Source organism: Anser anser (genome assembly GCF_964211835.1).
Source record: "Anser anser genome assembly, chromosome: 6".
NCBI lineage: Eukaryota > Metazoa > Chordata > Aves > Anseriformes > Anatidae > Anser > Anser anser.
This window is the reverse complement of record NC_139726.1, coordinates 16,980,848-17,004,925: the sequence shown is the minus strand read 5'-3', so window position 1 is coordinate 17,004,925 and position 24,078 is coordinate 16,980,848. Positions and strand designations below refer to the sequence as shown.

The following is a 24,078-nucleotide window of genomic DNA, read 5'->3' as shown; positions in this document are numbered from 1 at the left end:
GGACACTTCCCCAGGCCACCAGCACCCATCCATGCAAGGGCAAGGGTTGTAGCCCAGCCAGGGGGTGTCCCCAAGCAGCGTGGGGGGGTGGCCGGCTGGTGGCCACGCTTTTACTGGCCACATACCCTCTAGCCGGCACTCCAGCATGTAGGTGCAGGGGGCTTTGCTCTCTGCGGGCTTCCACAGCACCAGCACCGTATTCTTGTACTTCTGGGCGATCTCCGGGGTGCCCGGCCGCCCGGGGAGCCCTGCCGGCGGACAGACAGGGCAGGCTGGGACCCACGGGGAGATGCCTGTGCAACAGCAGCCTGCCCCTCTCGAAAGCCCCAGGTGGGGATGTGGAGAGCAGCGATCGAGTGCCCTGCCCCAGTGGATCCCCAGCCCCAGGGCTGTGCCACCAGGCGAGCAGCAGTGCCCAAGCGCGTCCCTCCTGCCAGAGCCAGCCCCCAGCAACCGGAGCAGGCAATCCCCAGTGCCTGGTGCATGCTCTGTCCCTGCAGGGCAGCGCCTCTGTCCCCCGAGGTCCCCCCCGCATCCTTACGTGCCACAGCCAGCGTGCAGGAGCTGATGGCTGTGCCCAGGGTGTTGGCGGCTGCGCACTCATACAGCCCCGCATCCTTCCTGGAGACCTTGGAGATGGTGAGCATCTGGCGGCCGTCCTTGCAGGAGACGATGCTCAGCGCGTTGTCCGGCTGCAGCGAGCGCTTGTCTGCCGGGGGAGCAGAGGAGAGCGATGCCGCCGCAGCTCCCCCGGCACCCACCGGCCCGGCAGCCCCGGCAGCAGCCCCCCACCTTTCATCCAGACGATCCTGGGGGTCGGGCTGCCGGCGGGCAGGCAGCAGAGGGTCAGCGCGTCGCCCTCCAGCAGCACCTGGTCCTTCAGCTTGATGTGGAAAACGGGGGGGAAGTCTGCAGGGCGGAGGGCAGGGTAAGGACGGGGGGGTGCCAGAGGGGGGACCCGAGCACCCTGCACCCCGGCCGTGCCTACCCGACTCGCTGGGCGCGTGCTGCCGGCCGGCCGCCGAGCCCTCCTCCCGCAGCAGGCTGGAGGGGATGCTGGGCTGCGAGGCCATCTTCTCCTTCTTAGCCCGGGACAGCCCCCAGCGCTCCCAGCGTGACCGCTTCTGCCCCTCACCTGCGGGGACGTGGACGGGGGGTGGCTCAGACAGGGGTCTGGGGACAGCCCGGGCTGCCCCGGCGGTGCCGTCAGCCCCCAGCTCACCTTTGGCGGAGGCGGAGGAGCGGGTGCTGCCCTCCGAGCGCAGGGACTCGGAGGAGGGCGCCGGTGCCGGGGGTGGGCCCACCTGGTCCTGCGTCGCGACGCCCACCCGCCGCAGACTGTCGCCCTCCGAAATGGAGCGGCGCAGCAGGGAGGGCCGCCGCTGCCCGGGCTCCCCCGGCTCCTCGTCCTCCGGCCGCTCGTCCGACAGGCTGCGGAGCCGCGAGGACACGCGCTCCATGGTGGCGCTGATCTTCCTGCGCACCGCCACCACCGGCGACTCGCTCTCCCCGCCGCCCCCCGGCTCCGACTTGAGGCTCTCCGAGTCCCTCCGCTCCTTGGAGCTGCCCAGGCCCAGGCTCCAGGAGAAGCGGCGCCCGCGGGTCGGGGTCTCGCCGCCCCCTTCCTCCCCCTTGCTCTTCCTCCTCTCGGCAGGCGGCGTGCGCTTGAGGAGCACGGACATCCTGCGGAGGAAGCCGCTGTCCTTCTGCACCTCGTGCAGGTCCTGCACGGACTTGGACTTCTCCGCCAAGCCGCTGGACTTGGACTTCTCCGCCAAGCCGTCAGGCTGGCTCCTGCGCAGCTCCAGGGGCACGCCGGCCGGTGTGGGCCGGTAGATGCCCTCGTCGTGGGCCGCGGGGCTGGCCAAGTGCCGGTCCTCAGAGCGGGAGCGGGTGAGGAGCTTCAGCCCGCGGCTGAGCGACGACTCGCGGCTCCGCTTGAACTTGGCCTCGAAGACCTCCTCCGAGTCGATGTCCTCGATGAGCAGGGAGCTGGAGGAGCCGCTGGCCTTCAGCTCCTTCTTCTCCGCCGGTGCCGGCGCGGGGGGCTCGACAGGGGCAGGGGCAGGGGCAGCGGCTGGGGGCTGCGGGGCCTCCTCGGTGGCCGGCTCCCCACCTTGCGTGGCTCCCATGGCTTGCATGACCTCAGCGTAGGAGGACGTCTTGGGGGCCCGGGCACCAGGGACTGCGGGCTGCTGTGGGGTGGCTGCTCTCGCCCTGGCAGCCCCCTCCCCAGCTGCCCCACCGGCTCTGGTGGTTTCGGCCTTGGTGGTCGCCTTCTCCTCCTGCCCTGCGGCTGCTGGTTTCTTCCCTGCAGTGGTGGTGGCTGCTTTGGCGGGGGGCTGGCCCCGCTCCTCGGGGACTCGCCTCTTCTCTTGGGCAGCCTTGGCCGTGGGGGGCCTGGGTAAGGTGGCCTCCAGCGCCTGGGGCCGGGCGTCAGAGAGCGCTGAGAGCGACGGGGACTCCTTGAGTCGCTGGGCCTCCGTGTGGGCCACCGGGATCTCCAGGGGCGCGCCGGAGCGGCGGTGCCGGACGACGGGCTCGGCGTCGCCCTGGCTGAAGGAGCTGCTCTTCTGCAGGACGCGCTCAGGAGGCAGAAGCTGCGACGAGGCGGCCTCGCTGGAGGCTGCCCGCACCAGCCTTGGCCCCGCCGGCACCAGCTGCTCCATGCGGGGCGGCCGCAGCCCCTTCTTGTCGGGGCTGACCCCCAGCGTCTCCAGGAGGGGACCCCGCAAGCCGCTGACCTTGCCGTCGGCGGGACCGCCCCGCAGCAGGCGCTGGCGCATCAGCTCCAGGCGCTGGGCGTGCTCCTCTTCGCCCCCCCGGCGCCGCGGCAGCTCCATGGAGGCCGCCTTGGCCAGGGCTCGGCGGGGCTCCCGGCCCGCCTCGGCCCCCTCCTCGGCCCCCGGGGGCTGCCCCAGCAGCAGGGCGCTGTCGGCCGAGCTGCCCCGCTTCAGCTCGCCCCTGCGGGCGCTCTCCGGGGACTCCAGGCTGGAGCCCTTCCTCATGGCTTTGCGGGGGTACTCCGTCCGCTTCTGGGCCTCGGGGGCTTCCTCGTCGGAGGAGCCGGGTGCCTCTGCCTCCGCGTACGGCCGCCGTGGCCCTGCGGCCCTCGGCCTCTTCCCCAGGGCCACCCCGGGCTTCCCCGCGCCCTCGCTTTGCCACTCCATGGCGGAGCCATCCCCTGGCACGGCCACCTCCTGCCTCGGGCCCTCGAGCGGCCCCAGTGCCTCGTCATCCGTGGGGATCTCGTTGAGGGACATGCGGGAGCCGGAGAACTCCACCTGGTGCGGCATGGGGATGAAGGGCAGCTCGTCCAGGTCATCGGAGTCCGAGGAGGATGACAGCGCCGGGGACTCCTTGAGGTGCCGGGGCACGGCGATGGAGAGGTGGTTGGAGGTGTCCTCCAGCAGCTCCGGGATGGGACGCAGCACCATGTTGCACTTGTAGCTGATCTGCGAGCGCTGCAGCACATGGACAGGGCTGGATCAGGCCCGGCTGGGCGGCACAGCACCATACAGCCCAGCACCCAGCCTCCCGCCCCGGCTCCTGCCTTCACCTGCCATTTCCGACGGGAGAGGAAGAGCTTCAGGTGGTCGGTGCTGATGACCTTCCCCTTGGCCAGCGTCTGCGGGGAAAGGGGACAGCAGCGTCACACGGACCCCGCACTGAGCTCTGAGGGTCCCTGCTGCCCCCAGGTGCTGCCCAGACTCACCTTGAACCAGGGGTGCTCCAGGGTCTGCTCCGCGTTGGGTCTCCTGTGAAGCAGCACCACCAGGTGAGGACTGCCCTGGCCAGGGTGTTTTGGCATCCCGTGCTGCCCCCTCACCCCAGCACCCTGGGGTGCAGAGCCGTGCACCCAGCCTGCCTGTATCCAGCCGTGCACCCACCACCACCACCAGGCTCCCTGGAGCACCAGGCTCATGCCATGGGGTGGCAGGATGGAGAGGGAGGGCATCACCTTCAGCAGGGACACAGGGACTTTGTCCGGCCCCAGCAGGACCCACCTGCTGATCTGGGGTGCCCTGAACCCCCAGGCACCCGTCACCACCCAGGAACACGGGTATGGGGCACACAGCCAGTGCCGTGCCCCCAGGAGGACCCCGTGGCACTCACAGCCTGTCGTTGACCAGCACTTTGATGACAAAACCCTTGGCCTCCCGGGTGAGCCCCTGGAACATCCTCTCCTCGAAGGCCACGTTGTAGTTGCGGATGTTCATCAGCGTCGTCTTGTCGTTCTCGCCCACGAAGGGGGAGATCCCTGTGAGGCTGCGAGGGGGGGACATGGTCACTGGGACATGGGGGAGCCGCACGGCAAGCCCTGGGGACTGAGGGACAGACCACAGCCCCAGTGCCACAGGGCAGGAGCAGCTGGGGAGGATCTGAGCATGGCCCCAGCTGGAAAGGGGGCAGAAATGGGGTCCCTTCCGTGGCGATACGGCAGGGCACTTACCACAGGTAGGCGATGACCCCCACAGGCCTGCGGAGAGGAGAGGGGGGTCACTGCACAGCCCGAGCCCCCCGGCACGGCGGGGATGCCGGGGTGCACCCGGGCAGGGGGCTGCCCTTACCAGACGTCGGTGACGCTGGAGACGGGGCTCTGGTTGACGATCTCGGGGCCCACGAACTCGGGGGTGCCGTACTTGCAGTACTGCGGCTCGTCGGGTGTCAGCTCCTGCGCGTTGCCGAAGTCGCAGATGCGGACCTGCTCGCTGCTCGAATCCGCCATCAGGAGGTTTTCTGGCTACAGGACAGCGCGGGGCGGGCGGGAGCTTGGCGGGAGGCTCCCGAGCTGGGCAGAGGCAGGGCAGGACACGGGGCACTCCCCGAGCATGGACCGGGGCCGTGGGGGGAGCACTCACTTTGATGTCCAGGTGCAGGACATGGTGCTGGTGCAGGTAGCTGATCCCCTCCAGGATCTGCCGCATGTAGGAGCGGACCTGCGAGAGGCCAGAGGCGGGGTGGGGATGGCACCCAGGGGACCATTGTGGTCCCCTCAGCCCCACGTGGGACCAGGCGGAGGAAGAAGAGGGTTGTCACCCCCCTTTGGGCATGATGCAATGTCCCTGGGCCCCCCACGTCCCCAGCCACCCTCTCCACCCCATGGCTTTGCCCTACCAGGGCTCACCCACCTCAGACTCGCACACCGAGGGCTTCCTCACCATCCTGTCCAGCAGCTCGTCCTCGGCACAGCTAGGCGCTGGTCAAGGAGCACAGGAACGTGGTACCCCCCTCGGCACCCCGCTCCCATGCACCCACCCTGCCCACCCATGTCCCCCAGCCCTCCCCTGGCCCCCAGGCCACGCAGTCCCAGAGGATACAGCTCCATCACCATGATGACGGCGTTCTTCTTCTCGAAGGCGTCGTGGAAGAAGACGATGCGCTCGTGGTCCAGCTGCGAGAGGATGTGCAGCTCCCGGTGTGCCGACTGCTTGGCCTTGGTCCTGCCGGGGACGAACTTGGCGGCGAAGTCCAGCCGGCTGCTCTTCTCCGTCACTCTCCGCAGGTAGGAGAAAGCCCCCCTGCGACAGGGGGAGGGATGGAAAGGGGCTGGCAGGGCAGCTGGAGACACCCCCGTCCCTGCAGGCACTTGGGTCTGCGGGGAGCTGCCCCAGGACCATCCCTGGAGGACCAGGACCACCCTTGGAGGACCCGGTGGCCCCATACCTCCCGATCTCCTCATGCACGTCGTAGTAGTCGGTCAGGCGTCGCGCCTTGTGCAGCGCATCCTCCTCCATGCTGGCATCGGCCGCGGGCTGGGCTGGGGGAAGGAGAGGTGCTGGGGGGGGCAGCAGGGGGCCGGGGGCTGCCCCGTGGGGCCGGGCAGGGTGGGGGCCGGGCGGCCGTACCTGAGCGCACCACCAGCTCCGCCTTGCAGGACACCTCCCCGGCCAGGTTCCTGGCTGTGCAGGTGTAGACCCCGCTGTCGGGCTCGGCGGCGCCCAGCACCACCAGGGAGCACTCGTTGTCCTCGTAGACAAAGCTCAGGTGGCTGCTCTCCTCCAGCAGCTCCCCGTCCTGGGGGCGCGGCGGGCGTCAGGGGGGCCCCTGCCGTCCCCCACCAGCTCCCACCACCGGCAGGGATGCAGCACCCTGCATCAGTTGGGGTGACACAAAGCCAAAGCCCCAGCGCGGGGACCCCGAGGCAGCGGAGGGGAGCAGGGAGCGTGGGTCTGGGGGTCGGGAGGAGGTGGCGGGGTCCCATCCCACCTTGTACCACATGATGTCCGGCAGCGGCTTCCCCTCCACCACCACGGCGAAGCGCGGCGTCTCCCCTTCCTGGGCATCGATGTCCTCCATGATGGACTCAAAGCGCGGTGCCTCTGCCAAGAAATGGGGCGTGGGGCACCATGGGGCAGTGCCATCCCCCTGCTGCGGGCATGGGGAGCTGTGGGGGACCGCCCCATGGCATCCGGCTATGGGGCACGGAGAGCAAGTGCCAGCCCATGGCATGGGGACATGGAGTGCCGCAGGGCTGTGACAACGTGATGGAAACAGGGCGCCGTGGGGCAGTGCCACTCAGCAGACATGGGGCAGAGTGGGGCTGCATCTCCCCGTTACACATGGGTGTGGGGCACTGCAGGGCAGCGCAACCCGTTACAGACAGGAATGGGGCACCATGCAGCAGTGCCACCCATAGCACGTGGCCAAGGGGCGCGATGGGACGGTGCACCCATGGCGCAGTGCCACCCACAGCGCAGTGCCACCCCGTGCACACACTCATGGGGCACACAGGACACCTCTGCCCAGGTCAGACAGAGGTGTAGGACGCCAGGCAGCACTAGCAGTGGTAGTACCAATGGTGGGTACCATGGTTTGAGGGCCTTCAGCCCTACAGGGTGACATACACGTATGGAGCACGGATGAGCAATGCCGTGCTCTGGGGCAGTGTCCCCACGGCACACAGCCACGGCGCGCCGTGGGGGCAGTGCCACCCTATGGGGCAACGCCACCCCCACGGCACACGGCCTCGGGGCACCGTAGGGCGATGCCCCCCATGGCAGAGGGGCACGGCCCCCCGGCGCGGGGGCACCTACCTGCGAGGCGGAGGCGGAGGGTGCAGCGGGCAGAGCCGTGGCGGTTGCTCACCTCGCAGGCCAGCGGCCCCGCGGCCCCCCGGCCCACGCGCAGCAGCCGCAGGCAGTGCTGGTCGTCGTCCGGCATCGTCACCTCGCACGTGCCGTCCTGCTCCCCCAGCACCTGCCCGCCCCTGCGGGCACACGCTGTCAGCCTGTGGCCGCCCCATGGCACCCCACAAGCTCTGCGCGTCGCCCTCGGGTGCGTGCCCAGCCCCAGGGGTGAGGCCGGGCATGGGGCACCGCACCGCGTCCCACCTACCTCTTCCAGGTGACGGTGGCCTCCACGTGGTTGATGGTGATGGTGATGGAGGCCGGCTGGCCCTCCACCACGTACACCACGTCCGGCTTGTCCAGGATGACCGGGGCCTCCTCCAGGTACGGACCTGCCACGCACATCGTCACCACCACCTCAGCACCCCGCGTCACCCAGCCCCGGGCAGCTCGCCATGCCGCTGGGCACGCAGACCCCCCACGTCCCACCCCAGCACCCCACCCTCGCCCCGCTGCCCTTCTCACCCCGATCCAGGAGCTGCACGGGCCCTACGAGCGGGGAGGGCTTGCTGTTGGTCTTGGGGGTGGAGGTGATGACACGGAAGAGGTACTGGGCCCCCTTGGTGAGCCCGTGCACCGTGTAGGTGGTGTCCCGCACGCCGCTCACCAGCACCACCCACTGCGTTGTGCCCAGCACTTGCATTTGCACCACGTAGGTCACCGAGCTGGGGTCTGCGTGGGGACAGGGTCAGTGCAGAGCCCCCAGCACCCCACCACGCTGCTGCCCACCCCCTGCCCGCCCCCGGCCCCCTCACCTATGGCAGTGTCCAGCCACTTGGGCTTGTTCCACGTCAGCGTGATGGCCCGGCCGGTCACCAAGGCCACCGTGGGGGGCCCGTCGGGGGGCGTGGGCACCACATCTGCATGGGAGAGGTGGGGAGCGGCGTGAGCCCCCGGGAGCCCCCCTCACACCACCAGCTGAACTTCCCTGTGGTCCTGTGCCCTGCCACCCCGGCACCGTGCTGCGGGGACGCCGAGCCCCATCTGTCACCTACCCGTGACGTAGAGGTGTGCGTAGCAGGTGGCCTTCCCGACTTTGTTGGCAATGACGCTTTTGTAGACGCCGGCATGCGCGTGGCTGACGGCCGTGAACACCAGGCGATGGATGTCCTTGTCTGCGGGGACAGGGGTAAGAGCCCGTCAGCAGCGCCCTGCCGAGCTCCCTTCCTGGAGCCCCCGGTGCCGCGGGGAGGGCGGGGGCCCTACACTGCATCATCTTGCGGTCGTCGGTGCTGTCGATGCGGGTGCCGTTGTGGAACCAGGTGATGGAGGGGTAGGGCAGCCCGGCCACCTGGCACTCCAGCACTGCCTCCTTCGACTCCACCACCTCCAGGTTGTGCAGAGGCTTCAGGAAGTCGGGCATGGTGAAGCACTCCGCCTCGGTCTCCGCCTGCTCCGGTTCCTCCGGGATGGACGGCATCTTCTCCAGCTTGGAGCTGCGACCACCCACACGTGCTCAACACGGGAGCGCGGTGCCCCCAGCCCGGCCCCAGGGGAGGGACCCCCCCAAATCCCAGGGGGCAGCGAGCAGGGGGACACCCATCTTACATCTGGGAGGCAGCAGACGGCCGTGGCTCCTCCACGTAGAGCTCGGCGGAGCACTCCACATGGCCATGGGCATTCCTGGCGGTCACCACGTAGTGCCCCTCGTCCTCACTGCCCACGTGCACGATGACCAGGGAGTGCAGCCCCCCGTCCCGCTGGATCCTCACGTTCTCCCCTTCCTGTACCGGCTGGCCTGCGCAGAGACATGGCCCTCGGCATTCCCAGCCCTGTGCCATCTGGGGCTCCAGGGGGGGCCGTGGGCGTGGGGATTACCGAAGTGGGTCCAGGTGACCGCCGGCGGGGGCGTCCCACTGACCATGCAGTCGAAGTGTGCCGTCCGCCCTTCCACCACATCCACGTCCTCCAGCTTGCGGGTGAAGAGCGGCTGCACCGAGGGCTTCACCGTCAGCCGGGCGCTGCAGGTCAGCTCGTCTGCAAGGAGAGCGGGCAGGGCTGAGCCCCAGATGGAAGCGGGGGGACAGCCACACGCGGGGGTGCAGGGGCAGGGCAGGACGCAGTGTGTCACCCCAGGGTGCTGCAGGGTGACCAAGGTGCCCGTGCGCAGGGATGGTGCTCTGCTGGCAGGGGGGTGCCTCTTCCCTGCCTTCAAACAAGAGATGCTGGCTGCTGGAGGGGTGAGGGGGTGCCCTGTCCTCCCCTGGGGCACGGGGTCGCAGCCCTGGGGACAGGGCGGTGACGCTGAAGCAGGCAGTGCCAGCACAGTGCCATGGGGCTCAGTGCGGGTGCAACGCTCCAGGTGGGGTGGTTGTGGCAGGGACCGCTTTGCACTGACAGGGTCTTCGCCCAGCCCGGGAGGGGAACGGGACAGGGATGTCCCTGCCCGATGAAGGGCACACAGGGCGATGTCGGAGGCACAGGGCAGGGCAGCATGCAGGAGGCTGGATGCTGCTGCCCCTCCCCAGCTGCCAGCTTGTGGGGAGAGGGCAGGCCACCCTCGCCCCTGCCCATTGCCCCCGCCAGGCCAGCAGGGACATGTTGGTAACTGGAGCTGGGTGCCCAGAGGCTCTGGAGCCAGCTGGGCTGAGGACAGCCGGGATGAAGGCAGGCAGCTCGGGGTGCGTGGTACAGCCGAGGTACAAACACGTCTCCCTGGGTGCCAGAGCTTCCACAGGGAGCCCAGGGAATGGCACACACCAGCTACGGGGGGCAGACGTCCCTCTCTATCCCCACACCCCCTCCAGCACTCACAGCCACGCTGGGGGGACCCTGAAGCCCCAAGCCCCAGGGGTGCCGGCCTCATCGACCACCACGGCGGGGCCGTCCCCCGAGCGAGACCCCCTGTGGGGGCTGCATGCCCGCCGCTTACCTTTGGCCGTGCTGAGCTTGCAGGTGTAGATGCCGCTGTCGTCCTCGTGCACGGAGGTGAGCAGCAGCTTGCACTTGCGCCCGTCAAAGTGCATCTTGCATTTGAGCAGGGCGGGCTGGAGCAGCCGGCCCCGCGACAACCAGTCCACGTCCATGTCTGGCGGGCCAGCCACCAGGCACTCAAAGAGCGCCAGCTCCCCCGCCCCGACCACCACGTCCTGCAGGGGAACCACCACGGCCAGGGACTGGCACTCGGGGCGAGCTGCCCGGGAAGGGGGGAGAAAGAGAGAGAAAGAGAGAGAGAGAGAGAGAGAGAGACGCGTCTCAGCAACTGAAAAGCAACCATGGGAGGTGGCGGGGAGGGGGCCGTGCGGGGCAGGGGCATGCGGGGAGGGGGCCCGGTGCCGCGGGCGGGTGCGCAGGGCGCAGGCAGGGGGGTGCAGCGGGGAGGAGGTGGGGGCAAGTTGTGGAAAGCGGAGCTGAGCCGGGGTGGGGGGCCGGGGGGGTGTGGGGGTGAGGGGAGGTGTCCGTGCCAGGAACACACCACACAGCGCTTTACCAAACAGATTTTATTAGAGCTACAAAAAGGGTCTCGGCCTCGCAGCCCACCCCCCGCCGAGCCCTCCCCAGGGAGAAGAGACCCAAGCCGGGGCTGCCTCTGCGGCCAGGAGCCGGGCGGACCCCGGGGACGTGGCCGGGCTGCGAGGGACTTCTGTGCCACCAGCCCCTGCCCCGGTGCGGGGGTCCCCGGGTCCCTCGTTCCCCACGCTCCCAGGTGACCGCTGTGGAGCCCCCACTGCACCACGTCCCCTTCCCTATGGACGCTGAGCCAACGGCGGGGCCGGGCTCCCCGCTCCCCGTCCCCTGGGCGGCGAGGAGAGGAGCAGCAGGACACACAGACACAGACAAACGGACGGAGCGAGAGACAAGACAGCATCGTACGGCCGCCCTGGCCCGGCTGAGGGGGTGCCTCCTGGCGCTACCCCGCCGTTCCCCCCCCTTCTCCCCCCCGCCCGCTGCTCGGCCTCGGCGCCGCCTCCCCCGGCCATCCAATGCACCCGCGCCCGCCGTCGAGGGCCCGCGCGTCCCCGCGGTGCGTCCAGGACGAGGCGGCGGATGGAGCAGAAGGTAATAACACAAGGTGAGGTCCACTGCCTAAGAGGTGTCCAACTAAGAGCCCCGCGGCCGCGGCTCTGAGAGATGCACCCCCTTATCGTACTCCCCCTGCGTACAGACAAAAACCGCAGTCAGCAAGCGGAAGGGTTAGTGCAGCGGAGACGGGGCCGGCACGCACACGAGGGGCGTGCACGCGCGAGGGGTGTGAGCGCACGCCGGCACGCAGCGCCGCGTGCCCCGGGCACGGACGTGGGCCACGCTGAGCCCGGTGCCCATCCGTCCGTCGGGCACGTGCCCGGCTCCCGCGGCCGCCCCCGCGCCGCTGCGCTTTGCCGGAGGCTGGAGCTGGGTCTGGCAGGACACAAGCGGTGCAGCGAAGGCTGGGGCGGGGTGGGGACAGCCCGGGGGGCTCAGGCAGCCGTCAGCAGGGAGGGCTGGGGGGAGCAGGGCACACAAGCAAAGGGCAAGAGAAAGGAGGCAGCATCGCTCGTCCCCGCGGGCTCCTTCCTTCCTGGCACGTGGTCCCCAGCCACCCGCCCCGTTTGCGCGCACGTTTTAGGGGATCTAGGAGGATGCTGAGCCCACAGCAGGGCTGCGGAGACACAGCCCAGCCCCGGGCACCCAGGCTAACGTGGGACCTGCTCTGGGCTGGGAACAAGCAGGGAGGAGACCTCTCCAAGCTGCCGGCTGGCTGGGCACAGCTTGCAGGCAGGGAGGGAGGGAGCTGTGGGTGTGCTGGGGGCAGATGTCCCCTGCAGGGCCACCGAGGGCATAAGCCCTCCCTGCACAGCCAGAGCCAGCACCCAGCCCCAGCAGGGGTGCCTGCGGGACAGGGGGCCATAGATGAAGCTGGGCTGGGGGAGCAGCAGACTCTGGGTCAGGCCGGGGACCCCGGCACAGCTAGGCAGCGGGACCCATGCTGTGGGGCCGCACATCTGGATGGGGCAGGGGGACAGCCCGTCTCCTGCAGCGGGGATGGGCTCTGCGGGCAGCACGGCCAAGCCACTGCTGCTCCGCGTCCCCTCCCTGCCACCTTATGCAGGGCCAGGCATGCAGGTCCATGGCCCTGCCGGGCCCTTCCTGCTCGGGCTCACGCCCGCCTGCTCTGCGGCAGGAAGGGGTGAGAAGCAGCACCGCCGAGAAGGGGTCTGCAGCGGCCCCTTCCCCGCCCAGCTCATGCAGGGTGCCGGAGCCGGCCAGTCCCATGGGGACGCGCTCAGGGAGCTTTACCTCTGACCTCCAGCTTGGCCTCGCACTGCTTGGTGCCGTACTCGTTGACAGCCTTGCAGGTGTAGAAGCCGGTGTCGGTGCGCTCCGCCGCCAGGATGTGCAGCGTGAAGAGCCCCCGGGCCCCCTCCGCCTCCTCCGCGTGGTGCCGCCGGCCGTACTTCACCGGCTGCCGGTTCCGCAGCCTGCGCAGGGACACGAGCACAGCGGCACGGTCACGCCTGGCCCCGCAGAAAGCCCCCTCTCCTCTACCCCAGTCCCTGCTCAGAGGCACAGCTCCCCGCCTTGGTGCCGCTCTGAGCTGGCAGGCCCCAAACGAGGAGGTCCCCGTGCCTGTCCCCTCCTTCCCTGCCCTGCTGTGACCCAGCGAGCACTGGGACTCACCAGTAAATGATGGGCTTGGGCTCCCCGCGGACGCGGACGCTCATGCTGACATCCTGCCCCTCCAGCACCGACTGGTCCGACAGGGCCACCTGGGGAAGCGGGGGTCAGGGAGCAGCCGGCACCCGCCACCCCAGGGCCACGTGTCCCCACCACTGCACCCGGGGCCACGCGTCCCCCAAAACACGGGCGGCCCCTCAGGGCTGCGGCCACGGGTCACGGCTCCCCCTCTGCCAGGTCCCGGGGGGGCCGTCAGCTCACCTCAAAGGTGGGCGCAGCCTTGAAGCTGCTCTCCGGGGAGCCGTGGGCAGCCCCGTGCTCCGCTCGAGGCTGCAGCTTCATGGCCGGTCGGTGCTGGGGCGTCCCGGCCTCGGGGAACTCCTCCAGCGGGCTCAGGTACTCCTCGTCCGACGTGATGGGGCTGGCCTGGCTGAGGGGGGGTGCCAAGTTCCCATGCCGCTCCACAGCGGGGGCTAGTGCAGGAGAGGCCGGGTAAGGAGCTGGCAGCAGCCAGAGCCGGGCAGGGGGCTCGGGGCCCCCCTCCCACCACCCTGCGCCCCTGGGGTGCCCGGGGAACCGGCCCCGCTGCTCATCCCGCGGGGCAGAGGCACGGCGGCCGGCAGCGAAGGGGTGCCGGGCTGTGCAGGGGGAGGGGGTGCGAAACACGCCACGGGGCCGATAAGGGGACGCGATATCCCGCAAGGCGACAGCAGGGCTCAAGTGGCTCTTACGCAGCAGGCCACGCTCCCATCCTTAAGCCGCCCGGATTCCCGGAATGGCTGCCCCTGCCCCGAGCCGGCGGAGGGCTGAAGGTGACATTGCAGCTGCGCTCCCCTCGCAGCCCAGCCTGGGGGGCCCGCACCCGGCATCGCAGCGAGCCCCCGTGGGTGGCAGGGGGGCTGTGGGGCCACGACAGGGGGGTGGAAAAGCGGGGAGGGGGGCGAGATGCGTGCGGAGCCGGGCGCGCGTGGCCGGGGGTGAGCGTGCAGAGCCCTGCCCGAGGTGGGGGGGCTGGCCCCCCTCCAGCCCGGGTGCCTCAGCCCTCCCCACTGCCCCCCCCCCCCCAGCCAGCAGCGGATCCCCTTACGGCGCTGCCCAAGCGGGGAGGCGGGCGGGCTGCCCGGTGCACGACGAGGGCTCGGCCCCCCCCGGCCCCCGCGATGCCCCCGGGCAGCACCAGGGCGGACAGCCGGGGGAAGAGGGGGGGCACCCCCCGGCTCCCTCCCCCCCCCCCCCCCCCCCCCACCCAGGCGGCGCCGGGCTCCCTGCCGCCCCTCCGCCCGCAGCCCCCCGGTGCCCCCCGCACTCACCGGGGGATGGGGACGGAGGGGGGGCGACCCCGGCAGCCCCCGCCCCGAGCCGGAGCGAACCGCGCCGCGGAACGGCCGCTGCCGTTGCCGGGACCGGGGCCGGTGCGGCGGCGGCGGCGGCGCCGGGCGCGCGTCCAGCCCGGAGCCGCTGCGCCCTCCCCGGCCGAGCGCCGCCCCGGGCCCGCTGCCGCCACCGCCCGGCCCCCGGGGCTGGGCCAGCAGCGCGGGGGAGGGCTCAGAGCCGGGCCGGGGGCTGCCGGCCCCTTCCCTGCCGGGGGCAGGGGCACGAAGCCCCGGCGGCGGGCAGGGCGCCCCGGGGTGCGGGGCGCGGCACCGGGGCGCACGGGGCGGCACCGGGGCGCACGGGGCTCCGCCGGCCCCCGGGGCGGCTGCGGGGCTCTGCGCGCTCCCCCCGGGGAAACGTCGGGGTGGGGAGAGCCCTGGGGATGCGTGGGACGGGTGTCCGCGGATGGAGGGGTGCAGGGTGCGCTGGGCGTCCCCTGGGGTGGGAGGCAAGGGTGTCCCCACAAATGGCAAGCTGGGGTGCCCCCGCAACCAGGGCAGGCTGGGGGGGGGGGACGCCAGCCGCTGGGCCGCTTGCTGGGCGCTGAGGGATGCTCAGAGCCTGACCCCGCTCCCCCCACGGCAGGATCCCGGCAGCGCGTCAGCTGCTTTGGTTCAGACCGAGCCTTGTAGGGTAAGGAAGCCGGTTTCTTCCCAGTGACAGCAGCGGCCGAGCTGGCAGCCAGCCTGCCTGCCGCCGCGCCGGCCCTCCCACCGTCCCCCGCTGCCTCCGGGCCGGCCGCCGGCACTCACCGGGCCGCACGCTGAGGATGGCACTGCAGCACGTGGCGCCCACCTCGTTGGCCGCGGTCACCGTGTAGAGCCCGGCGTCGGCCACCCGCGCGCTCCGCACCAGCAAGGTGTGACGCTCGCCCTCCGCCTTGATGGGCCGCGCCGTGCTGCTCCGCAGCGGCACCCCGTCCTTCCTCCAGGACACTGCGGGCAGACGCGGGGTCATTCCGGACCATCCCAGGGCAGGAGAGTCCCTGCTAGCCCCGGTGGTCAGCGTGGGGTCCCTGCCCGGCCTGGGGACCCCTTTGCCATGGGCAGCAGCCCCATGTCCCCACGGCCCCTGATGGGAGCGGGGCTGGCCCCTCTCCGGTTCCTGGCATCCTCCTGCCCTCCAGTGGAGGACGGAGGAGGGAACCAGAGCCAATTGCTTGTTCCCCATCTCTGCCGGCTGTGCTGTGCCTGGTGCCTTCTCCCTCTCTCCCCACAGCCCAGCCCCATGCGGGGGATCGCAGACGCTTTGCCCACACCCTGCCCTCCGCACCCTGCCCTGGCATGCGGTGCCCCCACCCTTTTTATTCCTGCCTGGGGATGCTCCCGAGGTGGGCACGGCATCTCCCTGAGGAGCACAGCCACAGCTCTGCCAGCCCCACGCCACCCAGCTTGGGCGGCCCCAAGGGACAAGGACACGCCGGGGGGTGGCTGTGCCAGAGCCCGTCATGCTCCCGAGCCCCGGGGCCGCTCACCTTCTGGCTGGGGGTTGGCCGTGACGATGCACTTGAGCAGCACCTCCACCCCCACGGCCACCGCCGTGTCCTGGATGGGGATCTCAAAGACGGGCGCTTCCAGGGGGTCCTCACCCGCCGAGACGTAGGAGTCGTCGGAGGACTCTGCACAGGGAGAGACGGCCCCGTGGCTGTGAGGGGGAGCAGCAGGCACGTCCTGTGCCGCGCAGCGCTGCAGCCCTCTGCCCGTCCCCAGGTGACAGTGGGGTGCAGAAGCAGGAGGGTTACAGAGCCCCCCCCCCGGCACCTTCCCCTGCTGGGTAGGAGGGACAGAGGCATCAGCAAGCATCGCGACCCCAAGGCCCAACTTGTTGCCAAAGCCCCCAGATCACGCTGTGCCCCCCCATCCCATCTCGGTGCTCCCCAGCCCCCGTGCCCCCCCCGGGGCAGGCTGGGGTCCCGCACCCCGCTCAGGGACATCGCTGTGCCCACAGGAGGGCCGTAAGCCATGCCCTACCTAGCTCTGGAGAGGTGGGCCGGGCTCGGCGCCCCTTCCCCTTGCTCCGCGTGCTCCTGCCCTCCTGAGCCACTGTCCGAACGCTCTCTTTCTTCTCCGCCACTTTCGTCTGCCTTCTCTCCACCTCCTTGCCCGCGCCGTGCTGCCCTGCCCAGCTCCTCTCCAGCCGGGCCTCCTGCTCCATCCCTGGCTTCGCCCAGGGCAGGAACCGCACCTCCGTGGGTGCCTCCGGCCTCCGGTACAGCCCGTGGGGCACGGCCAGCCTGGCGGCCAGGCCCTCGCTCGCCGCCCCGGGGGCCCTGGCTGCACTGGCGGGGCCCCCGTCCGGGCACGGGGTCCCTTCGGCGGCACCCCCTTGGGACAGGGCTGTCCGCCCCTGCGGGGTGGCTTGTGCCAACGGCCACTGCTCCTTCTTCCTCACTTCCCCAACGCTTTCTTGCTGCGCACCCTTCCTCGCCTCCTCTGCCACGCCGCCCCGCGCCAGGGCTTTCCGCCCCCGCTGCCCCCCCGGCTCCGGCTCCCCGTTGGGCCCCACCAGCGCCACGCTGGAGAGGGCCAGGTGCTGGATGACGTGCGTGCTCTCCGCTGCTGAAGAGGCCCTGGGCGGCTGCACCTTGCGCCCGCCGGTGCTTGGCAAGGAGGGGGTGCGGGGGGTGCGGGCGGCGGGGGGCTCGCTGGCCGGCTGGGGCGAGGGCGCCCGGGCTTTGCCCAGCTCCTGCGAGCGCCGCAGCTGCTGCTTGGACACCGTCCTCTTGATGCGGGTCAGCTCCTCCGAGAACTTGTGCTCGATGTCCTGCACGCGCCCGGCGAATTTGCCCCGCTCGTCGAAGGAGGCGGCTTTCTGCCGGAAGGCCAGGCGCCGGCTCGCCGCGCTGCTGCCCCCCGCCTCGTCCCGCCAGCCCCCCGGCGTGCCTGGCCGCCGCGTCTCCGAGCCGGGCTGGTCGAAGGAGCGCGTCTTGCGCAGGGGCAGCCAGGGCCGGGCGGGGAAGGGGCTGTCCGCCTGCTCCAGGCTCCTCCGGCGCTCCTCGAAGTACTGCAGCCGCTCGAAGATCCTGGAGCCGGCGCGCACCAGCTTGGGCGATGCCCGGACGGAGACGCGGCCGGACGCGTCGCTCATGGGCGTCGGGGGACGGGAGTCCTGCGTGCTGCCCTGCGAGTACCCCGAGGACTTGGGCTTCTTGATCTTCTCCTCGTACTCCTCGGGGACAGTGTCCTGGTACTCGGTCGGCACCGAGGACTTCTTGCGGGGGGTGACGGGCGTGCAGGAGGGGACGCCGGGGCTGCGGGCGGCCGGCTGGGGGGCGGCTCCGGAGGGCGGCAGCGGGCACGCGCCGGGTCGAGGTGATGGCGAGCGGATGATGGGTGGCTTGGTGGTCAGCGGCAGGGCAGCGGGGGACCGCGGGGGCTCAGCGCCGGGCTTCGGAGAGACGGGGCCGCTGTGGGGGTCATCCCTCCGGTAGCCCCCCTGGGGGATGCTGCTGCAAGGGGAGAGGACAGGGGAGAGCGGGTCAGAGCCCGTCCTCGTCTCCGTGCTGCACCAGGGGTCCCAGCCCAGTCCACAGCACCCTATGGGGCGGGTGGCCAGGGCAGCCCCAGAACCCTCAAGGGGCCATGGCAAGAGGATCCAGCCACCCGAAGATCACCGGGAGCTGGCTTGCTGATGTAACCCAGCAGTGCCTTTATTGTCGGGGGCCCCCTTCCCCAGGGACACCCCTGTGGCACAGCGACACTTGGGGCTGTGACGCCGGGGTACCCAGCCAGCCCCCTCCCCAGTGCTGCCATGCAGCCAGGACTGGGGCACCGGACAGAGGGGTACAGCCCAGTTTGCCTGCTGTGTCCCAGCATGCTGGGACCACGTGGCACAGGCCCACACTTCTGCAAGGCATAGAGGTCCCCGAGGCCACAAGCCATCAGCCCGTGGCACATGCTGCTGCGAGCACGTCCCCCTGCCCCTCCACCCCCCAGACCCCCGCCCGCCCCATCGGCAGCACAGCCGAGCGGCACCACCCCGCTCGGCGTGCGTGGTGCAGGAATCAGAGGGTGGAGATGAGGTTCTGGTGGTGGAACAAGCAGCCTCGAACACAAAGGGGAAGATGGAGGTCGAAGGAGAAGGCCTGCAGGGGTGGGGACCAAAGGCGGTGGGGAGGGACGGGGGCTCTGAGCATGTCAGCGGGCCCTGGGGAGGGAGCACGTCCCTCGTCCCTGCTGCCACCCATGGGTGGCGGGGACGGGTTGCCTGTAGGTGCCTCAGGCTGCTGTGCACCCCTATATCCCTGTGCAGAGCCCCCGCAGCCAGGCAGGAGGAGGGTCCGGGTTGGAGGTGCAGCAGCACAGGGGTTACCCCCAAACCCACACTGGCCACGGCAGAAAGTGTCCCCGCTCCAACCCCCCTGTATCCAACCCCAGGGCCTGTCCCCACCTCACCGGGGCCGGGCTGCCTACTGCTCAGAGCCTCCGTTCCTCATCCGGCCGTGGAGAAGGCAAAGGAAGCCCAGGCGGAGGGGAGGAGATGGCAGCGGGGAGGAGATGGCCCCAGCGCGATGTCCCCTCCGCGCACGTCCCCGGGCTACTTACACGTGGAGCGAGAGCGCCCGTCCTCGGTACAGGCTGAAGGCGCTGCCGTACGGGTCGCTGGCCACCGAGAGGCTATCCTCCGACCCCCAGCTTGTGCCCACCAGATTAGCCCGTGATGCCCGCACCAGCGGCTCCACGCCCAGGTGCCGGACCTCGGCGCCGCGCGGGGCCGGCGCGTTTGCTTGCCTTGGGGTTCCCTGCGGCTGCCAGGCACTGGGGCGCAGGTAGGGTCCCCGTGCGGGTAGGCTGGCATCCGGCTCCTTCTCCACCACGGTCTGCTGGCTGCCCGACCAGCTGGAGCGCTCCTCCGCCTGCGACAGGGCCAGCACCGAGGTCGGCGTCGTGTTCATGGAGGCGTCCACCAGGGTGTCGGACCCACCTGGAAGGAGAGGGGTGAGCCGCCAATGGGTGCCCCTGGGGGTCCCGGGCAGCACCCCGCTGACCTCCTCGCCGCACGGGGACCCCCAAGGCTGGGCTGGAAGAGCTCGAGGTGCCACCCGTGTCCGAGCTCCCGGTGCCACCCGTGCCCCCGCGGCTCACCCGTGGGGGTGCTGAAGGCCGTCTCATCCTGCAGCTCGCTGCGCTGCGTCACCTGGGGGTCGCTGGGCTCATCCTCGCCGGTCTCCGAGTCTGGGGGGGGGGGGGAGAGCAGGGGGTGAGGGGACGTGGGGATGGCAGGCCAGGCTGGCACTGCTCCTCGCAGAGCCACCAGCTCAGGTGGCAGACGAGCAGCGCCCGGGCAGCTCCAGGCAGCAGAAGGAGGATGCGGTGGGAGAGGCATGACTGTGACACAGGGGACACAAAAGGGACACGCTGCCAGCGGGGAAAGGCAGAACCAAGGTTGGAAAGTCCGTCGGGGCCAAGGGCAGGAGCAGCAGTAAATGGTCAGATGTGGGGTGGAGGCAGGAGGGGAGGTGGTGCCGGGGTTGCAATGCGGGGGAAGGCAGCTGAAATTGGGGTGGTGGATACGAGGGGGCAGCACAGGGGGACAGTGGTGGCGCTGCGACAGGGAGGGGGCACAGGGCCCGTTCCGGGAGCGGGGCTGGCAGGAGGTGGGCGTCTTCCTACCGTAGCTTTGTTTCCTGCAGGAGCGGAAAACTTCGCTTCCATAGGGGCAGCAAGAGAGAGAGAGACATCAACACCCGGTTATCGGCCCGGCCTGCAGAGACGCGTGGGGCACTGGGGAGGACGTTGTCCCCAGCATGTCCCCGCGCTGCCGCGGGGCACTGACCTGCCAGGGCAGCAGCCGGCTGGGCCATACGGCTCGGGGAGCCTGGCACCGTGTGCTGGCCTTGGGGGCCAGGGATGGGGCTGGGACTGGGCGTTTGCCCGACCCAGGACCCACGCTGGGCACCCCACGCCCTGCCCATTGCTATGGCAGGGTCAGGCACCCACAGGGCATGGAGACAGGTCTGGCACCCCCAGCCTTCCCCACCACGTCTGCTGTATGCCCATGGTCACTACGCACCTCTCCTAAACCACACATGTCCTCCCCTTCCTTCTATGCAGCATCCCCCCTGCGGAGCTAGTGGCATTGCCCCCTCCCCACCCCACGGTCACATCCTGCCCGCGCTGCAGCCAGCTCCTGCCCCTGCTGCTCCTCCTGCTGCCCCCTGGACTGGCTTTGTGCTGCAGCACCTGCACCTCCTGTGCTCTGCAGGGCACTGCAGCCCGTGGCCCTGCTGGGCACTCCTAGAGGTGCTGGTGCACATGGACTTGTGTGCCCAGGGGCGCACACACCACGTCAGGGGCTGGTGTGCAAACACACGTGCACAGCCATCCCCGAGGCAGCAAGTGCTGCGAGGCGTTGCCATGCCCTGCAGCACGGCTCTGGCATCGCTGCTCTCGGGTTAATGCTGTGTGCTGCTGTGTGCCCAAGCAGGGCATCAGTGACAGTCCCCAGAGGCACGATGAGGCCGTGCTGGCTCAGAGCCACCGCAATGTCCCATCCCAGGAAAGCAACCCCACGCAGCCACGGACGGTTGGCATTTCCTCCGCGCCACCATCCGAGCCACCACAAGCTGCCACAACAGAGCCCTCTGGCAAGGGACACGTCCCCTGCCCTGCAGCGCCCCCCTGCCCTGCCACATCTCTCAGCACACACCACGGCCCCGTGGGGGCCCATGCTGCTCCCCCTGCCCCTGGGTTGCAGCCCAGCACACCACCGTCTGCCCCGTCACTGCCACTGCAGCAGGCTGCCTGCCACCGTCCTGCGTCCCCAGCATGTGTCCAGACAAGAGCAGGCCCCCCGGGGGACACCAGGAGCCCCCAGCCCCATTTCGGAGCCGTGCCCAGCCCTGCGCAGCCTCAGCTTGCCGCCCCCTCCCCGGCAGGGCAGCGGGGCCAGATCCTGGTAACTCAACGCACCATGCGTGAAGCGCCCGAAGCGCCGTGAGTGGCCGGTCTTCTGCAAAGGAAAAGAGAAGAGAGCGTTATCCACGGCACGGCCCCCCGCGCCCGCCCGCGGGCACACGCGGCACCGCTCACACGCGCTCGCGCTGCACGCCCCCGGGGTACCTGCAGGCGCACGCCCCCGGGCGCACACCCCCCGCACGCAGCCGTGCACGGGTGTAGGTGGGCACGTGCGGCGCATGCCCAGCTGTGCACACAACCACACACACACACGCACACCCCGCGGTGCTGCTCCCCTCCTGGCACACACCTGGGCACCCTCAGGACACATAAACAGCCCCTGACACGGCCCTGCTGCCCACCCAAAACCCACCCTATAGCCTGCCCATGGGTGCCTGGCAGCCTCCACGCACTGCCCATGCCCAGGGGTGACACCGTGCACCCCACCTGCCCCAGCGCTGCCTGCAGCAGGGCTTCGCCCAGGCGGGTGCCCAAACGCACCGCAGCCCCTTCGAAGCCACCGCCTGCGCCAGCGCGGGGACCGAGCCAGCCAAGCGTCTTCCAGGCTCTGGCCCAGACTCAGCCCCGGGCATGGGCCCAGCACGGGGACAGCGTCCCCCAGCCCGGCGGTGGCCGTGCCAGCCGTGAGAGAGGCCGCCTGGCACAAGTGGCACGGGACGGCCAGCCCGCGCAGGGACGGGGCGTGGGAGCCACGCTCGCCCGCGCTGTCTGGGCAGGAGAGATGGGAGCACGGGGTGGAGGTGCCAGCAGCTCCCTGCCAGCTCCCTGCCCTCCTCCGCGCCACGGCTCGGGGCTGGACACACGCTTGCCAAGGGAGAGACCAGCCCGGGCCACCCGGCTGCCGAGCCCGGCGAGCTCACGGCAGGCAGGGCAGGGGATGCGGCGTGCAGACAGGCAGGGCTGGGCTGCCAGCAGCAGTCTGGGCGGCGGGGTCCCCCTGGGACACTAACACCCTGTGCCCTTGTTTCCCTGCCTGGAGCTCAGAGAGGCTCTCCTAGCCTCTCCTGCCTCTCCACAGCTCCCAAGCAAGCTGACAAACAGACAGCCCCAGGGACGGACAGACAGCCCCAGGGACGGACAGACAGCCCCAGGGACAGACAGCCCCCAGGGACGGACGCCCCCGGAGACAGGCAGCCGGGCACGGCCAGCAGTTAGTTGCCCTTGCAAGGGCAGCAGGCTCGTTTTGCAAGCCCCCAAGCTGCTGCCACTGCAGCGGCAGCCCCTGGCGGTGGGCAGCTCGAGGGGTCTCCCCCAGCCCCCTCCCTGCATGCGGCGCTGGCCGGAGGGCAGCGGCTGCACGAGACACATTTGTATTCAGGCTGAGCCAGGCTTCACCTCCCCTCCTCGGCTGACTGTGCCGGTGCTGGCTGGCAGCCCGTCTTCCAGGCCAGGGAAAGATATATGAGTGATTAACTGCACCATCGGCGGATAATTCCCCCATTAAAAAATGAAAATGCAATTGAATGCCATTATCGGGTGCTCTCCTGGCTTCCCCGGGGACTGGCGCCACCGGCTCCCCATCGGGTCTGGTGGCTGCACCCGGTGGGGCCGGGCTGGGCTCCCTCCCCCAGGGCTATGGGGTGCTCCCCTCCGCCCTGCAACAGGTCCCCACCGCCCGGACCCCCCCCGGGGCGCAGCACCCACGCGTGGCTCGGCAGGGAGCAGCACCCAGCCCCGCTCCGGGTGACGCAGGGTCACCTCCCAGCTGCTGCCCTGCTGCTTTCGAGGAGGGGAGCAGCCCCGGGAAGGAGGTGGAAAGGGGGCAGGAGCAGCTCGGGACAAACCCCGCGGGGCCAGGATCTGGGCGAATGGGCCAGCGGTGAGCGGGGGATGTGCGCCCTGCCTGGGATTTTCATTTGCAGCCTGCACAAAGGGGTGGGGGAGCCCCCCCGGAGCCCGCTCTGTGCCCACGGAGAGGGGGAAAGGAGGCAGCAGGGATCAGCACCTGGCTGCAGCCCTGCCCCGCTGCGCGGTGGGGTGAGACCTGGCCCTGCCGCGCTTCCCCCCACGTCCTGCCCACACGGGGGTCCTGGTGGGGGCTTCTCCATCCCTAGCCATGGCCGTGGGGTCAAGGGGAATGGTGGGGGAGAAGGGGCACTCGGGGCCATGGAGCACAGCCCTCGCAGCCTGCCAGAGCTGGGCACATGGAGCCCAGCACCGTGTGGTGCTGGTGCCACTGGCTGCGAGACAGACGGGGACAGGGGCCATGGGGAGGCGCGGGTGGCTCTCCTGGTGTCCCCAGCGCACAGCCGGTGAGGCAGGACCCTGCCCTGCCACGCAGGTGGCCCTGGGCTTGCTGCCCTATGGCAGATGGGGCAGCCGGGCGGTGCCCCAGGGAGAAGGATGCCCCCTTTTGGGCAGGGCTGTCACCTCCCCACCACGGCACGGGGCATCCGCGTGCCCAAACGCATCCCGCACCCCTCGGTGGGGACTGCGGGTGACGTCCCCTCCCCGGCCCCTGCGGGGACACCGGGCGGGGTGGCGGCAGGGTGGCTGCGTGCCCCACACCGGGGGGAGAAGCGGGGTGGTCTGGCGTGCCCCACGGGGGGGCTTCCTGGAAGGATGGCCCCCATCCTCCCCCCCCGCCGGGGCCGAGTGACGTCCTTGCTCCTTGCTCAGCGGCGGAGCGTGCGGCGAGGCCCGCGGAGGAGCTCTGCCTGTGCCAGGCATGCTCCTGACGCGGAGGGGATGACGCATGCAAAGCCTCGGCTCCAGCTCCGTGACCACCGGCGGCGGGGCCGGGGGGGCCACGGAGCCGCCTCCGTTTGCTCCGGAGGGCAGGGAGGGGAGAGGCCGGCTGGGGGGGACCCCCCCTCGGGGGCTCACAGCCGCGCCGCCGGGCCCGGGGCCGTGCCCAACGCGGCGCCGAGCACCTGCCCTCCGCTCCTCTCGGGCACCACCGGCGTGGCCCCGTTCGCCGGCGGCTCTGCAGGCGGGGCTGGGGCTGGCGAAGCCCCGGGGGGGCGCAGCGCGGGGCCGGGACCCCCCGTGCGCCGGGCGCGCTCCCTCTCCCCGCTGCCTCCTCCTGCGGGCGCTCGGCGGCGCAGCAGCCCGGAGCCCTT

At 70.8% G+C, this 24,078-nt stretch overlaps 1 protein-coding gene across 6 annotated transcripts in view; it reads right to left on the bottom strand.

The window, feature by feature from the left end:
- Positions 1-24,078, bottom strand: part of SPEG (striated muscle enriched protein kinase) — a 34,944-nt gene that overhangs the window by 3,948 nt on the left and 6,918 nt on the right. For 2 of the 6 annotated variants that reach the window (XM_083840678.1, XM_083840683.1), the window contains exons 2-34: positions 19,184-19,273; positions 18,644-19,022; positions 16,070-17,547; positions 15,574-15,717; positions 14,852-15,034; positions 12,987-13,198; positions 12,729-12,817; positions 12,348-12,529; positions 10,003-10,263; positions 8,949-9,107; positions 8,679-8,868; positions 8,337-8,566; positions 8,126-8,245; positions 7,886-7,990; positions 7,596-7,802; positions 7,339-7,462; positions 7,038-7,210; positions 6,211-6,323; positions 5,850-6,018; positions 5,668-5,761; positions 5,322-5,522; positions 5,133-5,193; positions 4,863-4,940; positions 4,572-4,744; positions 4,454-4,480; positions 4,117-4,269; positions 3,716-3,758; positions 3,560-3,628; positions 1,223-3,464; positions 989-1,135; positions 793-909; positions 542-709; positions 126-248 (exon numbers count right to left, since the gene is read on the bottom strand). In XM_083840678.1, coding sequence (XP_083696804.1) covers positions 126-248; positions 542-709; positions 793-909; positions 989-1,135; positions 1,223-3,464; positions 3,560-3,628; positions 3,716-3,758; positions 4,117-4,269; positions 4,454-4,480; positions 4,572-4,744; positions 4,863-4,940; positions 5,133-5,193; positions 5,322-5,522; positions 5,668-5,761; positions 5,850-6,018; positions 6,211-6,323; positions 7,038-7,210; positions 7,339-7,462; positions 7,596-7,802; positions 7,886-7,990; positions 8,126-8,245; positions 8,337-8,566; positions 8,679-8,868; positions 8,949-9,107; positions 10,003-10,263; positions 12,348-12,529; positions 12,729-12,817; positions 12,987-13,198; positions 14,852-15,034; positions 15,574-15,717; positions 16,070-17,547; positions 18,644-19,022; positions 19,184-19,273 — 8,304 coding nt within the window. Of the gene's footprint in view, positions 1-125; positions 249-541; positions 710-792; positions 910-988; positions 1,136-1,222; positions 3,465-3,559; positions 3,629-3,715; positions 3,759-4,116; positions 4,270-4,453; positions 4,481-4,571; positions 4,745-4,862; positions 4,941-5,132; positions 5,194-5,321; positions 5,523-5,667; positions 5,762-5,849; positions 6,019-6,210; positions 6,324-7,037; positions 7,211-7,338; positions 7,463-7,595; positions 7,803-7,885; positions 7,991-8,125; positions 8,246-8,336; positions 8,567-8,678; positions 8,869-8,948; positions 9,108-10,002; positions 10,264-12,347; positions 12,530-12,728; positions 12,818-12,986; positions 13,199-14,851; positions 15,035-15,573; positions 15,718-16,069; positions 17,548-18,643; positions 19,023-19,183; positions 19,274-19,711; positions 19,742-21,010; positions 24,060-24,078 lie in introns of those variants that run through there. The other 4 variants (XM_083840681.1, XM_083840679.1, XM_083840682.1 and 1 more) reach the window with 4 other exon arrangements.